Source organism: Dipodomys ordii, unplaced genomic scaffold (genome assembly GCF_000151885.1).
Source record: "Dipodomys ordii isolate 6190 unplaced genomic scaffold, Dord_2.0 Scaffold15, whole genome shotgun sequence".
In the NCBI taxonomy this organism is placed as follows: domain Eukaryota; kingdom Metazoa; phylum Chordata; class Mammalia; order Rodentia; family Heteromyidae; genus Dipodomys; species Dipodomys ordii.
This window is the reverse complement of record NW_012267231.1, coordinates 13,098,173-13,112,736: the sequence shown is the minus strand read 5'-3', so window position 1 is coordinate 13,112,736 and position 14,564 is coordinate 13,098,173. Positions and strand designations below refer to the sequence as shown.

General features: G+C 51.5%; 1 protein-coding gene across 1 annotated transcript in view; it reads left to right on the top strand.

Annotated features, from left to right (window-relative positions):
• Itga11 (integrin, alpha 11) overlaps positions 1-14,564 on the top strand; it is a 62,836-nt gene that overhangs the window by 18,693 nt on the left and 29,579 nt on the right. Inside the window, exons 3-6 of the mRNA XM_013011911.1 lie at positions 8,354-8,454; positions 10,059-10,150; positions 12,207-12,321; positions 13,637-13,764. Coding sequence (XP_012867365.1) covers positions 8,354-8,454; positions 10,059-10,150; positions 12,207-12,321; positions 13,637-13,764 — 436 coding nt within the window. The remainder of the gene's footprint in view (positions 1-8,353; positions 8,455-10,058; positions 10,151-12,206; positions 12,322-13,636; positions 13,765-14,564) is intronic.

The following is a 14,564-nucleotide window of genomic DNA, read 5'->3' as shown; positions in this document are numbered from 1 at the left end:
GCAGTGCATTTATTTGTTTATTATAGATACCTTCAGATGAAAGTCTTCTCGTACTCCTAGTTTTCTGAGATTTGTTTTTACAACTCATGAACAGGTGTTGAATTTTATCAAATGTTTTGGCCAGAATTGAGACGACTCTGTAGTTTTTTTCTCTCTCTTTTTTTGCCAGTCCTGGGGCTTGGACTCAGGGTCTGAGCACTATCCTTGACCTTCTTTTGCTCAAGGCTAGCACTCTACCACTTGAGCCACAGAGCCACTTCTGGCTTTTTCTGTAGTACTGAGGAATCGAACCTAGGGCATCATGCATACTAGGCAAGCACCCTACCACTAAGCCACATTCCCAGCCCTCTGTGGTTCTTCTTTACACTTTAAGGTGGTTTAATTACATTGGTTCATTGAGTTGTTTTGCTTTGGGCTTTTTTGCTTATTTTGCATTTTGTCTTTATTTTAGTCTACAACTGACTTTGTATCCCTGGGATAGCCCCACTAGGTTCCCTTCACGATTCTCCCATGTCTTCCCAGGAATTTGGTTCCTAGGAGACACTAATTTCACGGGGTAGATTTGCCTATAAGGGTTGTGTGCTGCTGCTGGTGGTTTTAGTAACTCTTTTAGGTTTTGGCACTGTAATTGCTCAAACTTCATAAAATGTGTGGAATACTGCTCTCACTTTCGCTGTCCTTGGTTGAACATAAGATTTCTATCAAGGTCTTTAAGTATTTGGGAAGTGAAGCATGGTAGCATCTGGAGTTTTCTTTGCGGGAAGATTTTTAACCATGGATTCAACTCTTTAAAGATTTCCTCCTATTTGGATTTCCTGTTGTTTCTTGCATTTGGTTTTTAACTCTTCTTGGTTGTGTGAAGGGTTAAGGATTAACTTGAGCTGACTTTTTCCAAGATATAATTTATTTGGCCCAAGTATTGTTTCCTGGGCATCTGTTGCAAGTTTCACTAAGATCTGCAGAGTTCTGGTGTGAAGAAGGCATGGTTTCCCTCTCAAGTAATTCACAGACCATTTGAAGAGGCTTAGAACTAGCATCCTTGAAGTAATCTAAAAACAATTCAGCACAAAAGATGACATGGTAGCAATTACAGTCATCTTGGTGAGGCTACTTTCTCCATGAGGTCTTTCTAGATCTGTCTGCTATCCTAGAGTGACCTTCTGCTTTCCAGGCCTGGCCAACAGCACATATCACCTGAATATATCCCAGGCCCAGGGCTCAGCTACCTTGTGGGACACTCACTTCATCTCCCTGAAGCCTCAGGGCAGCCGGCACATGCTTAAGGCAGAAATCTCAGGCAGAGGCCCAAAGGAGGAATCCTGGCCTGCGGTCTCTTCACGGAAGAGGGGCATTTGAACAGTGCCTGGGGGTTGGGGTGAGGTTAGTGTACAGATCCCCTGGCTTCTGCCAATCCAGTGCATTGTGGGAAAGAACTTGGATCCTGGGAGGTCACACCAGTGTGTGTGAAGAAGCAGATTGGCAGCCTGAGGGCCCGGGTCCTCTGGGCCTTGTGCAAAACAGGCCTTTCCGGAAGTCTTGTCCCTGCTTGTAAGGCCTTCACCTCATGTTCCTGCAGGCAGCCTTCCAGAATTTTATACCCACCAAGGAGCTGGTGGTCGCTGATCATGGGAAAAGAGGTTAATAACGAGGTTATTGGTGGACACTGCCTGAGTGCTCTAGCGAGGTTATTTGGGGAACTCTGAGTCCGTGCGTGGCCGGGTGGATGTGTCGATCCAGCTCTATGCAGAAGATGGAGAACAATGGCTTGGTGCAAGGCTCTGTCACTGGTAGAAAGGGCTTGGCTGAGGCTCCCAGCCCTAGGCCATCTCTGCTGTGGTCAATAGTCATCTCAGGGAAGGGTCAAAGAGGACCCAAAGAAGGAATGAATGTCCACATTATCCAAGGGGGAAATGATAACTGAGTTGCTTCCTTCAGCTGTTCATGATGGATCGTCCCTCCAGCCCCATGATGGACAGCCCTCAGCCTCAGGATGGACAGGCCACTGCACCCCTCCACCCATCCCCATGATCAACAGCCCCTCCCAGTCCCAGAATCTCCCTTCCTTCTGGTACTTCCTGCTTACCAGCTCCTCTCCCAGGCAGAGCTCACACAGCCGGCTGCATCCTCTAGACAGAAGTCTGTATTTCTGAAAGAGCCCAGTGGGGAGACCATGGTCTGGAGGGTCTATGAGACGGGGTAGCCCCCGGCTGCCTGGAGGTGTAAGAGACGAGGAGAGCAACAATAGGAAGGTCCACTCCTCACAGGTCTGGGTGCACTGGGGTGTCCCGGACACAGGGCTCCGGGCAGGGGCTGCCAGCTGCCAGGACAGGCCGGTGGGGTGACCACCTCACCTTCTTCCTCACCCTCCCTTTGCCCGCCACACCGCCAACTCAGAATGCAAACCAAACGAACCAGGGAGACTCCAGACATCTTGAACTGTTTCTCACACATTTGGATTTCAGCAACCACCATACACTTGTGGCACAAAAGAGCAAAGGGAAAACAAATTCTTCTGGGGCTGAGTGTTCTCTGCCCCTGCCTTTTAAGCCCTTGTGGATTCTCAGAGAAATCCGAGCCACAGGACTCTGGCCATTTGCAGTGACAGGATTAAGTCAGCTGGCCAGGTGGCCACTTAAGGTCCCCTGCAGCCACTTGGTGTCCCCACAGCTTCTACTGAGGCCCTTGGGGCCTCTCCCTTTTGCAGGACCCTTGTGGAGTTGAGGGTAGAGCCTTCTGCCTCCTCTTCAGGGCCTCAGGAAGCAGGCCTCCATGAGGGGAGCCCATAGGGTGTATGGACCTTAAGAACATGAAGGCAGTCTGAAGGGCCTGGGTGCAGGCCTGTCCCCATTGTATACAGGGCACTGGGATTCGAGGAGAGGACAGTGGCCAGGAGAGGGCACAGTGTCAGATCTGCTGCAGTGAGCTGTCCTCAGAGCTGAGGCACAGAACAGGAGCAGCTTCCCTGGAGCTGGCTGAGAACCCAAGACCTTCCACCACCAGGCCATCCCCTCCAGCTTCGCTGCTGGCCTGTGGCAGCAGGGCTGGGATATCTGCATAGATCCCTGAGTGTGGCAAGGGCAGGTGCAGCCCAGTGGACGAGAGATGCAGGCCCAGGACACTCAATCACAACAGAGGGTTCTGAGAGAGGAACACACGGAGAATTCTGGCCAAGGTCAGAGATGCAAAAGAAAACACATTAGAGAAAAGGCACTACTGCTACGCTGGTGGAGAAATGCCCCGAAGACAGAGCCACAAGGCCCAGGCCAGAAGGTGAGCACCAGCTCTGACCATGTTCTGACCAGGTTCTGTCATGCCTGAGGACTGTATCTGGAGGCGATCGGGAGCCACAGAGACTTTAGATTGGGAGAGTGGGCCACCAGAATTGTGCCTGAGGGCATCAGCTCAGCCTCCTGTGCGGGTGAGATCAGAGCAGAGAAGGGAAGGAAGACCAGAAGAGCCAAGACCACCCAGCCAAGGGATGGGGAGGGTGCTCAAAGAGAGGCCTGCTTTGTGATTCATGTATTCATTCATTCAATGAATTAATACCTGTTGAGAGCCCGTTCAATGTTGGGCAACGTTTCCAGGTCCTGCAAGAACTGTAAACCACTATGTATTGTCTATGTAGTGGAGAAGCTTTGGGCAGGGCTGGAAATTGTGGGAGTGGTGGTTATGGTGAGGACCCTATCCTCCAGGCTGTCCAAGAAAGCCTGAACAATGGTTGGCCATGCCACAGACCCGAAGGACCAAAGGAAAGGAAGAATCCATGATAATCACAGAGTTCCAGGCCGTAGGTCTAGGGAGTGTAAAGGTCCCAAGGCAGGAACAAAGGTAGCTGGAACAGAATTCACTAAGACAGGAACCAATGGAGTAAAGTGGGAGGTCTTAGTGGATGAAGGGTGACTAACAGATCTCTGACTGGGAAGATAGCAATGTCCTTAACACTAAAGCAAAACCCTAGCAATGAGATGCAGGCCTTCGGACAACCAAGAACTTTGGACCCCTTTGGCTTGAAAGGATACAAGGGTCTCCCAGGCCTGTTATCTCAGAAGTCTAAGACCTTATCTTAAAAATAACCAGCAAAAAAAAACCAGGGCTGGAGGCATGACTCAAATGATATGAGTATACCCAGCAAGTGCAAATCCCTGAGTTCAAAACCCTAGTGCTACAGAAAGGGAAAGGGAGATGGGGGGGGGATGGAAAAAGGGTATCTATTGCTGGGCAGAGCTGCTTTTACCCAGCCCTGTCCCTCTCCCTTCTCTGATGACAGTCAGACCTGGGCCTTGTTGGCTGCGGCAAGCTCCCTCAGGAACACGCTCCACTCTTCCTGCCGCAGCCCCCACAGCAGGCTCCCAACGCCGCAGCACATAAATACCCTCTGCTATTTTCCCTTGGAACAAATAAAATCCTCACCATGACTCACTCTGGTTTAAGGATAAATCACTACAGAAGCAAAGGCCAGGATAGAATGACGCCGCCCACCGCCAGAGAGCCAGAGAGAGAGAGAGAGAGAAACTGTACTGGCAGGAAATGCTGGCCACAAGCCCCAAGGCCAGGCCACCAGGCAGACCCTGGAGGGAGCACTGGAGAGACAATGCAGAAGACTGGAGAAGTGGAAAGAGCTAGAACACTCCAGACAGCTATCCTCGCTGAGCAAGAGGAGGAGGGGGGCGCTGGGAGCCTTGGCCCCTCAGAATCACAGGCAGGTGGAGGAGCTTGGAGGTCTCAAGGGGGGAGACTCAGCAACCCAGACCTCAGCTGCCACCTGCCAGTGGTTCCCCAGCCCCACACAGTTCCCAGGAAGTTCATTTTTCTTCTTTCCTTTGAACACCAAACCACAGCAACGTTACAGGATTGGAGAGTGGGGCTCAGGTAACTCTGACATATACAGACTGGGCGGCCAAGATGGAACCTGCCCTCAGTGCCAAGTTCCAAGAGGCAGGGAGCCAACCACTGCATGCTTTCTGGGTAAGAAGACGTACAAGCTTGGTAGCAGAAACACTGAGAAGAAAGCCTCCTGGTTACTAACTTCCAAGAAAGAGAACAAATTAAATGTGGGTAAGATCAGGGAAGCCAGGAGGATTTGCCAAGTCAGCACTCTCTGCACCGGCTTCTTCCCATCCCCCAGCAGCCTGTGGCTCATAGGCTGTCCCCTGACATTCATTCTGGGACTCCAATACCAAGAGAGGGAAGGAGAGGCCTCATGTGAGGAGCTGTGATTTCCCCAAGCGGCCTGACTCCATCTTGAGAGCAGATTGCTATGAATTTTCTACATTTGTTTCCACGCTGGTCCTCTCAGCTCATAAGAGCTGCAAGTTCTGTGTCCACAGATCCAAGCAACTGCAGAGATTGAAAATATCCTGGAACAACTAGCTGTTTGTACCGAACCACGGACATACTCGTTTTCTTGTCGTGATTCTGTGTTTCACCTACAGAGATGAAACCATCTTCAGGGCTTCATTGACCTTGACGTTAAAAGTAATCTAAGGTGGGCTTCTAGTATCTAGGAAGATGAGCAGCTTTCCTGTAGGGACTCAGGGCCTTTGTATCTGCCAATGCTGCGCAGACACCAACAGGCAATTGTACTTGGGTTGTCTTGTTTGTCTTTTTGTGGTGCTGAAGCTTGAACGCAGGGCTTTGAGCTTGCTGGGCACGTGCTCTACCACTTGAGCCACCCTTTCCAGTCCTTTTTGTGTTTCGTTCACGTTTCAGAGAGTCTCCTGCTTTTCTATTGTGCTCAGCCAGTGACTCACACACACAACTATGGCAAGGCCAATGTACAAGAGCGTGGAGTTTCCCTGGTCGTGTGGTGCCCACAGCAGGAGATTGGGTATCCAGCCCCTGAGCGGCCCTACAGGCCTGGGGCTGCCGATGGCTATATAAGACTGAGGCTGCAGGGGGTGGCAGGGGCTGCCAGACCCCAGCAGCAATTTAGCTGCTTTGGATGGTGACGTGGGCCTTCCCCCTGCACTTGGGCAGTGAGCCCCTCAGCCAGAGACTGAATCATGCCTTCCAAACCTCAAGCCCGCCAGGCACACACCACGTCCAGACTCCAGCGTCGAAAGGAGGCTGGCCCAGTCTCCCTTCCTAGGAGAGCCATCCCACAGGAACTTCAGTCCCAACCCTTACACAAACTGGGGCTCCCTCCACCCCTCTCTTGGGAGCCTCCATTTCAGAAGCCCCACTCCCAAGAGACATGGGATCTGGAGAGTGGAGATGGAATTCTAGAATCGGCTTTTGTTCTTGAAGAAGGCCAAAGCCCAGCCTTGTTGTGAATATGGGGTCATGATAACTTAGCTGATTGCCTGCCAGATTGCCCCCATCTTGGCCATCACTCGGATATCTGGCCTCTGGGCAGCCACCAGCCTTAGGCATAGTTCACCCAGATATGGCCACTTCTGCTTCTCGGGGTCTCCTGTCACCTGTGGCTTTCCACAGTAGCTCTGGGAACTAGGTAGTACAGGATGGCTAACCCCAGTTCACAGCCAGGAAAAGCAAGACTTGAACAGTTACACAATTTCCCAAGGCCACCCACGAGCTGTTGACGGGCCCTGAATGATGACCTAACTCCAGGAGTCTCGGCCCAAGGGTCTTGCCCTCTGCTGGGGTCCCTTCAGTGGCCCTGAGACCCCAGTAATGGGGAAGCGGGGAGACAGACGGGGAGGGCACTTCTAGAGGATGGAGGGGAGGGGACAGACAGGGACGATGCTTCTAGAGAGTGGATATGCAGACTGGCCCCAGGAAGATTTGGTCACACATCCACTGAACCTTGAAATTCGCAGCAGCTGGAAGAGCAAGCTTGGAGCGCAGGCTTTCTTTCCTGCTCATTCTCCTCTCGCTCTTGTGCTTGCGTTCCCTCTCGCTCCTTCTCGCTCAGAATGGAGCAGCCTTGACCACAGAATTAAGTAGCCAAAAGTCACGTCGTCTAGACAAACAGACTTTATGGGTCCAATTAATTCCTGCCAGTCACAAATTGGCATGCCTAATAAGGGGCTATATTTAGGCCCTGTCATTATGTGGCTCCCCAGGGAGAAGCCTCAGCTCCTATTTCACAGACATTTCATTTCAGACAGAGCCATGTCAGCCCTGCTTCAGACTTGACTTGCTTTATTGATGGCACTGAGGCAGCCGGGCCAGGGCAGGGGTGCGTCCAACCAGGAGATACCACTGTGGCCTATGCCACCGAGGCCTGCAGCCACCTCCTCTCAGTGGTCTTAGGTCAGAAATTGAGATGAGGCTTTTTCTCTGGGCCATGTGGCCCAGGGATGGTCTCAAAACCCTCTCTCCCAACAGGGTTTAAGTGGGCTCCCAGCTCCCTCTCCCCCTACTCCCTCCCACCACCACCCTGTGCCCCAATCCCAGTGTTTTTCTTTCCAGTGCAGGCCTGGAAGTCTGTAGGATTATCTGGGTATGTGGGGCCCACCCAGGGAATCCAGAACAATTTCAACTTCATATCCATGACTTATCTCTATCTCCAGAAACCCTTTCTCCACATAAGGTCACAAAGATGTAAGCTCAAGAGGAAACCCAGTGCTGGGAATGTGGCTTTGTGGTGGAGTGCTTGCCTCGCATGCATGAAGCCCTGGGTTTGATTCCTCTCTACCACATACACACAAAAAAAGCCCAAAGTGGTGCTGTGGCTCAAGTGGTAGAGCACTAGCCTTGAGCAAAAGAAGATCAGGGACAGTGAGTTCAAGCCCCAGGACTGGCCACCCTGGCCACTCTTTTTTGTTGTTGTTGGTGGTGGTCATGGGGCTTGAACTCTGGGCCTGAGCGCTGTCCCTCAGCTCTTCAGCTCAAGGCCAATGCTCTACCACTTGAGCCACTGAGCCACTTCCGGTTTTCTGAGTGATTTATTGGAGATAAGAGTTTCACAGACTTTCATGCCCAGGCTGGCTTTGATCTGCAGTCCTCAGATCTCAGCCTCCTGAGTAGCTAGGATTACAGGCGTGAGCCACCAGTGACCAGCTGACCCTGGCCACTCTCAATAGATTGCGCTGTAAGAAGACTTAGTAGTCCCTGAATAACCCCTACCCCCACCCCGGGCCCAGCTAGAAACCTTCACTGTAAGATCAGTGAGGCCCTGTGAAGAAATGGCAGATGACCCAAGACCCCATGGCTTCAAGAACATCCCTCTACCTGCCTCCACTGTGGAACCTGCACCTCTTTACAGGCCCCCGAGAGCCTGTGAAGACTTTGTCCAGGCACCTTCCCCTCCTCTGCATCCCCTGTCCCCCAGCATCTGTTGCAGGACCCCAGTAACAGGTGACAGGCTGAACTTGCAGCCTGGCTGCACACTGCCCAGCCCCCCCACCCCGGCTCTCCCCCACCTCCTCACTGTCTCCCTTCCTCACAGGCTGGTTGTGGGTGCCCCACTGGAAACTAATGGCCACCAGAAGACGGGAGATGTGTACAAGTGTCCAGTGACCCAGGGAAATTGCACCAAGCTCAACCTGGGTAAGTGGCTGCCGGTCTCCTCATAGCCAGGCTGGCTGCAATTGCCTACAGAGGAGGCTCTGTTTCACTATCATCTGGCTCCTCCCAGATGCCCTGTCACGTGACCCAGATAGCATGGCTGCCACCACCTTACAGATGAGGAAGCTGAGTCCAGAAACAGGAAGTGGCTTCCTAAGGGCCACACAGTTTGTGGGGCCCCAGGACACACAGCCAGGTGCTCCACTTCCCAGCCCAGCCTCCCCCCTTCACGCGGAGGCCTCCCTAACACGAAAGCCTCCAGTGTCTTTCCTGACTGGAATTCTCACAGCAAGAGCCAACATAGATAACGCTCTGCAGGTGCCTGGCCCTTGCTTCAGCACCTTTGAGGTGTGTGAGCTCATGTACTTCCCATCCAGACCAGGAGGCAGCCCGGACAGGCTTCCAACTCTTCCAGGCTTTGGCCACTTCACTCTGTGTTCCCAGCACACCTGGGGCTCTGTCTTCCTTGTCCTAACTGTAGAAGGGTGGTAGGTCATCACTCTACCTTCAGAAGGAAGCAGAGTTCCACAGGGGCTTCCTTGCCTTCCAGCCCAGCTTCTCCTGGGCATCCCCCTCCCCCAGAAGTGTCTGTCATTCATGCTTTTGGGCTAAAGCATCACCAGGGTTCTGGGCGGTGAGGAGGACCCGCAGGTTGGTGGGGGGGGGAGCACAGAACAATCCCAGCCACCCAACTCTGCCCAGAGGAGATAGACTTGATTCTAAAAGGAGACTTGCTCAAATCTGGGGGAAGCCAAAGGGAGAAAAATGGCTTGCAGACCTGGTCGCATGCCTGCCACTTGGCCTCTGCGGTTACTCCTGGCTTTGCTGAGCTGGGCACTAGAGGCCATCTCTTCATACTTCCCGTCACCAACCAACAAAGCAGAAAGCAAACTGTTGCAGGCTGGAGCTCCAAGAATGCACAAGCTCTTACCTGTTCCACCCCTTTTGCCCATGTGCACATATACACACACATACACGTGCATGCACACAGACACATGCATGCACACACACTTCTGGAGAATTCAAGCTCTTTCTCTTCCCTTCAGTGGCCTGACAGAATGGACAGAAAACCTTACGTGGTCTCATTGTCCTGGGACTCTGCCCTGTACCTCCCTTTCCAAGCCCAGTCATCTAGTGCTGCTGCCCTGAATCTCTCCCAGGAGTCAGTCTGGTGCTGGAGGCTCTGGGCAAGGCCTTTCCCCTCCCAGAGGCTCTTGTCAAGTTGTCTGTTCCTTATCTAAGGGAGAGAAGTCCTCAGTTACTATCCATGAGCTTGGCAGATGAGCAGGGGTTCCCAAAGAGTAAGCCTCAGACAGTGAGGAGTGATGGGAGGTTGAAGAACGTGGACAGGACCCTGGACAGAGGAATCTGCCCCAGTGGGTGCCATAGTGCTTCTAAGATGGGGCACAGACAGTCTCTCTGAGACTCAGAGAGCTAGAGGAAGGAATCAATTCAAGACTGAGAAAAGCTGGCAAAATGTTGGGTAGGTGAGGGCCCCAAACATCTAAGTGACCCCTGGCAGTCTCAGACTCTGGGTGGAGGGCTGGAAAGGGCTGCAGGCCAAACTGCTTCTCCCTCTACTCCAGGGAGAGTCACCCTGTCCAATGTGTCTGAGCGAAAGGACAACATGCGCCTTGGCCTGAGCCTGGCCACCAATCCCAAGGACAACAGCTTTCTGGTAAGAACCCACAGCCTGCTTACCCAGGCCTATCCCATCACACAGCCCCACTGCATGGGTGTGTGTGTGTGTGTGTGTGTGTGTGTGTGTGTGTATATATATATATATATATATATACATATATATATATGTATATATATATATACATATATCCATCCCTCATCCATCTACCTAACCATCCATTATCTATCATCTGTCCATCATCTTCCATTAACCATCCATCCACCCATCATCATTATTAATCATCAGCCATCTACCATCCGTCCATCATCTATCCATCCACTCATCCATCCATCATCCATCCGTCCACCATCCATCACCCACCCATCCATCATCATCCATTATCTATCAACACCCATCTATCATCATCTATCAATCACCTGTCAACCATCCGTCATCATCCATCCATCCACCCATCCATCCTTCACCCATCCATCATCATCCATCTTCCATTCAGTTCATCTGTCATTTTCCTATTCTTCCATCTTATTCTTTTCTGTTTTTTTTTAACAGGACTCGGATTTGAACTCAGAGCCTTGTTCTTGCTAGGCAAAGGCTCTACCACTTGAGCCATACCTCTAGCCCTTTTCATATCATTAATTTTCAAACAGGATTCTCCTATGTATACTTCTCATAACTGGGATGATAGATGCGCACCACAGTACACAGCTCCTTATGGGTTCCGTTGGGTCCCACTTTCTTCCTTCCAGGCTGACCTGGAACTGTGATCCCCCTATCCGCCCCTCCTTAGTAGGTAGAGCTGCAGTCGTGAGCCACCATGCCTGGCTCCTCCTTCCATTCTTTATTCTTCTCCATACTTCCAAACATTCCAGAAAAAGACACAACTAAAACATTACTTCTCAGCTCTCAGTTAAAAAAATAAGAAAGCTAATTAAAGTTTGAGGGAAGAAAATTACAGCATGAAATAGAGCTCTAGGCTCTTTGATGGCAGGACAAAGACACAGGCAGGCTGGGTTTTCCTTCCTTCCTTCCTTCCTTCCTTCCTTCCTTCCTTCCTTCCTTTCTTCCTTCCTTCTTTCCTTCCTTCTTTCCTTCCTTCCTTCCTTCCTTCTTTCCTTCCTTCCTTTCTTCCTTTCTTCTTTCCTTCCTTCCTTCTTTCCTTCCTTCCTCCCTTCCTTCCTTCCTCCCTTCCTTCCTTCCTTCCTTTCTTCTCTCTTTCTTTCTTTTTTCTTTCTTTCTTTTTTCTTCCTTCCTTCCTTCCTTTCTTTCTTTGCTAGTCCCTGGGCTTGAACTCAGGGCCTAGGCGCTGTCCCTGAGCTTCTTTGCTCAAGGCTAGCACTCTACTACTTGAGCCACAGAACCACTTCTGGCTTTTTCAGTGTATGTGGTACAGAGGAATTGAACCTAGGGCTTCATGCATGCTAGGCAAGCATGCTACCACTAAGCCACATTCCTAGCCCCTGGGCTTTCATTTCTAAGTCCCACTGTAAGAGATACTCACCATTCAGCCCTTCATTGACAGCCTGATGTCAGTATCTTTGGGTAGCAAATTTCACAGATGGAGCAGAGACATTCTGTCTCTTTTTCCTAGTAGGAGCCACAATGTGCTGTTGGTGCCTGATGTGGAAATTGCTCAGTGACAACCTTTAGAGGGTGAAGATCTGGCCTAGTGACTCTCAAAAGATGTGCCTTACACCAGTGCTGGTGGCTCATGCCTGTAATCCTAGATACTCAGGAGGCTGAGATCTGAGGATCACAGTTCAAAGCTAGACGGGGCAAGAAAGTCCGTGAGACTCTTATCTGCAATGAACCACTAGAAAACCGGAAGTGGCGCTATGGCTCAAGTGGTAGAGTGTTCGCCTTGAGCTGAAGAGCTCAGGGACAGTTCCCAGGCCCAGAGTTCAAGCCCCATGACAAACAAAACAAAACGTGCTTTAGTTGAGAAGGGCTGTGTGGGGTGGTCAGGAAGGAGCCCCTCCCCCCTTCCCCCCTCCCCCGCCCCCGTGCTTCAACACTTGGGCATTGATGTTGGTCTGGGAGCTGGGTGGCCGCTGGGCCCGTGTGTATCCCTGTGACTGTACACTCTGCCCCACAGGCCTGCAGCCCGCTCTGGTCTCACGAGTGTGGAAGTTCCTACTACACCACGGGGATGTGCTCACGCGTCAACTCCAACTTCAGGTTCTCCAAGACGGTAGCCCCAGCTCTCCAAAGTAAGTGAGTGCAGACATACCAGGGAAGGCTGTGTGGTGGACATCCAGAGAGGCCCGGGCTCTCGACACTGCTGTCCTGTGGCTACAAAGCAGCATTCAGACTCTGTAATTGCCTGGCCCTGGCCCTCTGGATGACCTGGGAGGAGTCCATCCACCTGGCCGGGCCTCTGTGAGGGTCACACTACCAGCCTTCCAATATGGCAATGAGGAACAATGAGCTGGGCTAATGGAGGCCACTCTGGCATCTTAGGAGTTTGACTGCAAAAGCCCTGAGCGTGCAATAGACAGCCAGGTTGCCACATACGTAGGCAAGCTGTACAATTGCACAAGTCTGGGGCATCATCCGCTCAGACTACAGTGTGAATGGTGCTCCCTAGTGTCCTACAAAGCCGTAGCCTGGTACACAGAGGGCCAAGAACAGCTAAGCCCTGCTAATGTTACACTGGCTCAGGACTCCTGGGCACCAAGGAGACTCAGACTGGCTTTCCCAGAGCCTTGCTCCCAACTATCAACAATCAGTGCTCAGAAACCCTAGACTTCTTGGCTCTGGGTCTCACAATGGCCTCTGTCCTGAACCACAGGCTTAGTACCTGTGCCTTGCTGTCAGCCTCCTTCCCGCACCCAGGCCAGTCAGAGGTGGAAAGATAGCTCTAGGGAGGAGGAGAGAGTCTAAGGGGGCAGAGAGTCAGTCCTGCAGTGTTGGTGGGATACTTCTATTCAGGCTGACAGAGATAAAGGTCACTGAGCTAACTTGGTGTGGCTTAAAAAAATAAATATCATCAGCTAAGATTTATCGGGACTTGCTTTGTGTTTGGAGCGTCTGAAGAATCTTTTCATTAAAACTTCACAGCCACCCTTACTCATTGTTATTCCTCTTTTGTAGTAGAGGAGTCAGCTACTTAAGAACTTGAGCGAATGTCCCCAGGCCCATAGCCAGTGAGTGGCAAGGCCATAGACCACATTCTCCCCTGGCCTTTAACCATGACTCCTCCCTCAGAAGTGAAATCCCTTTCATTTTGGGCTGTGGCACCTGGCACCTGCCAAGGACAGTAAAGCAAATGGAAGCAAGGTCCTGCTTTAGACTGAGCTGGTTGTCTCGGGAGCATTGACCAGTTGGGTAGTGGTCAGTCCCTGATCAGGACCCAAGAAGGTCAGGTTCAATGGAAGCTGGATCCTCATTCATGTTGAAGCTCCCCACCCAAGGTGTGACAGGCATGCAGCAATCCTTTTTGTCATCCCGAGAATGTTTATGCAGAAACTCAAAGGCCTGCAGGGCCTGGCTCCTTGTAGCCCTTACCCTGTCCCTGCCTCCCAGGGTGTCAAACCTACATGGACATCGTCATTGTGCTGGACGGCTCCAACAGCATCTACCCCTGGGTGGAAGTTCAGCACTTCCTCATCAACATCCTGAAGAAGTTTTACATTGGCCCGGGACAGATCCAGGTGAGCTTGCCCCTTTCCAAACAGAGCCCCGGAGACCATGATATGGGATAGGAGGAAGCATCCGTGCTCACGCTAGGGAGGTGTAGGTAAAAGGGCAAGGGCTGATGGGGGACTCACCTCAGTTTCTCTCCTGGGATAGGCTCCATCTATGAGGTTGTTGCCTAGCAGGAGGGCAGGAAGGGTGAACAGATAGAGGATCCTGAGAAAGAGGTTGGGGAGATGAATCAGACATAATCTGAGAGAAGATGCAAGGGGAAACAGGTAGTGGCAACATCACATACTGAAAATGCTGCTGGCCAAAGATGGGGGAGATTCACTCCCTATTATCCTGGCTGAACAAGGGCCAACGGGTAGAATCTCCAATGTGGCAAACATCAAGTCACTCTAAGAAACTGCTCCTAAGGTGTGGGCTGTTGAAAAGGGAGTGGAGCTTCTCATGGCTGTTTCCGGGGACAGAGGGGAGAATGTCTAGCAAGTAAAATGCAACAGGCCCATCCAACAGCAAAAGAGCCTTAGTTCTATCATTGGTTTGCTACACCAAGTCGTTAAGGGTTTTTGTTTATTTCAAAGCTATTAATATTGTCCTTGTTTGATCAGCCTCCAGGATGGAAGACACTTTTCTCTTCCAAGGTCTGAGGAACCTTAGTTTTAGAGTTTGGCACACAGCACCAGCCTTCCCCCTGACTCCACTTCTCTCTTTTTTTTTTTTTTTTGTCGGTCGTGGGGCTTGAACTCTGGGCCTGGGCGCTGTCCCTCAGCAGTTCAGCTCAAGGCGAGCACTCTACCACTTGAGCTACAGC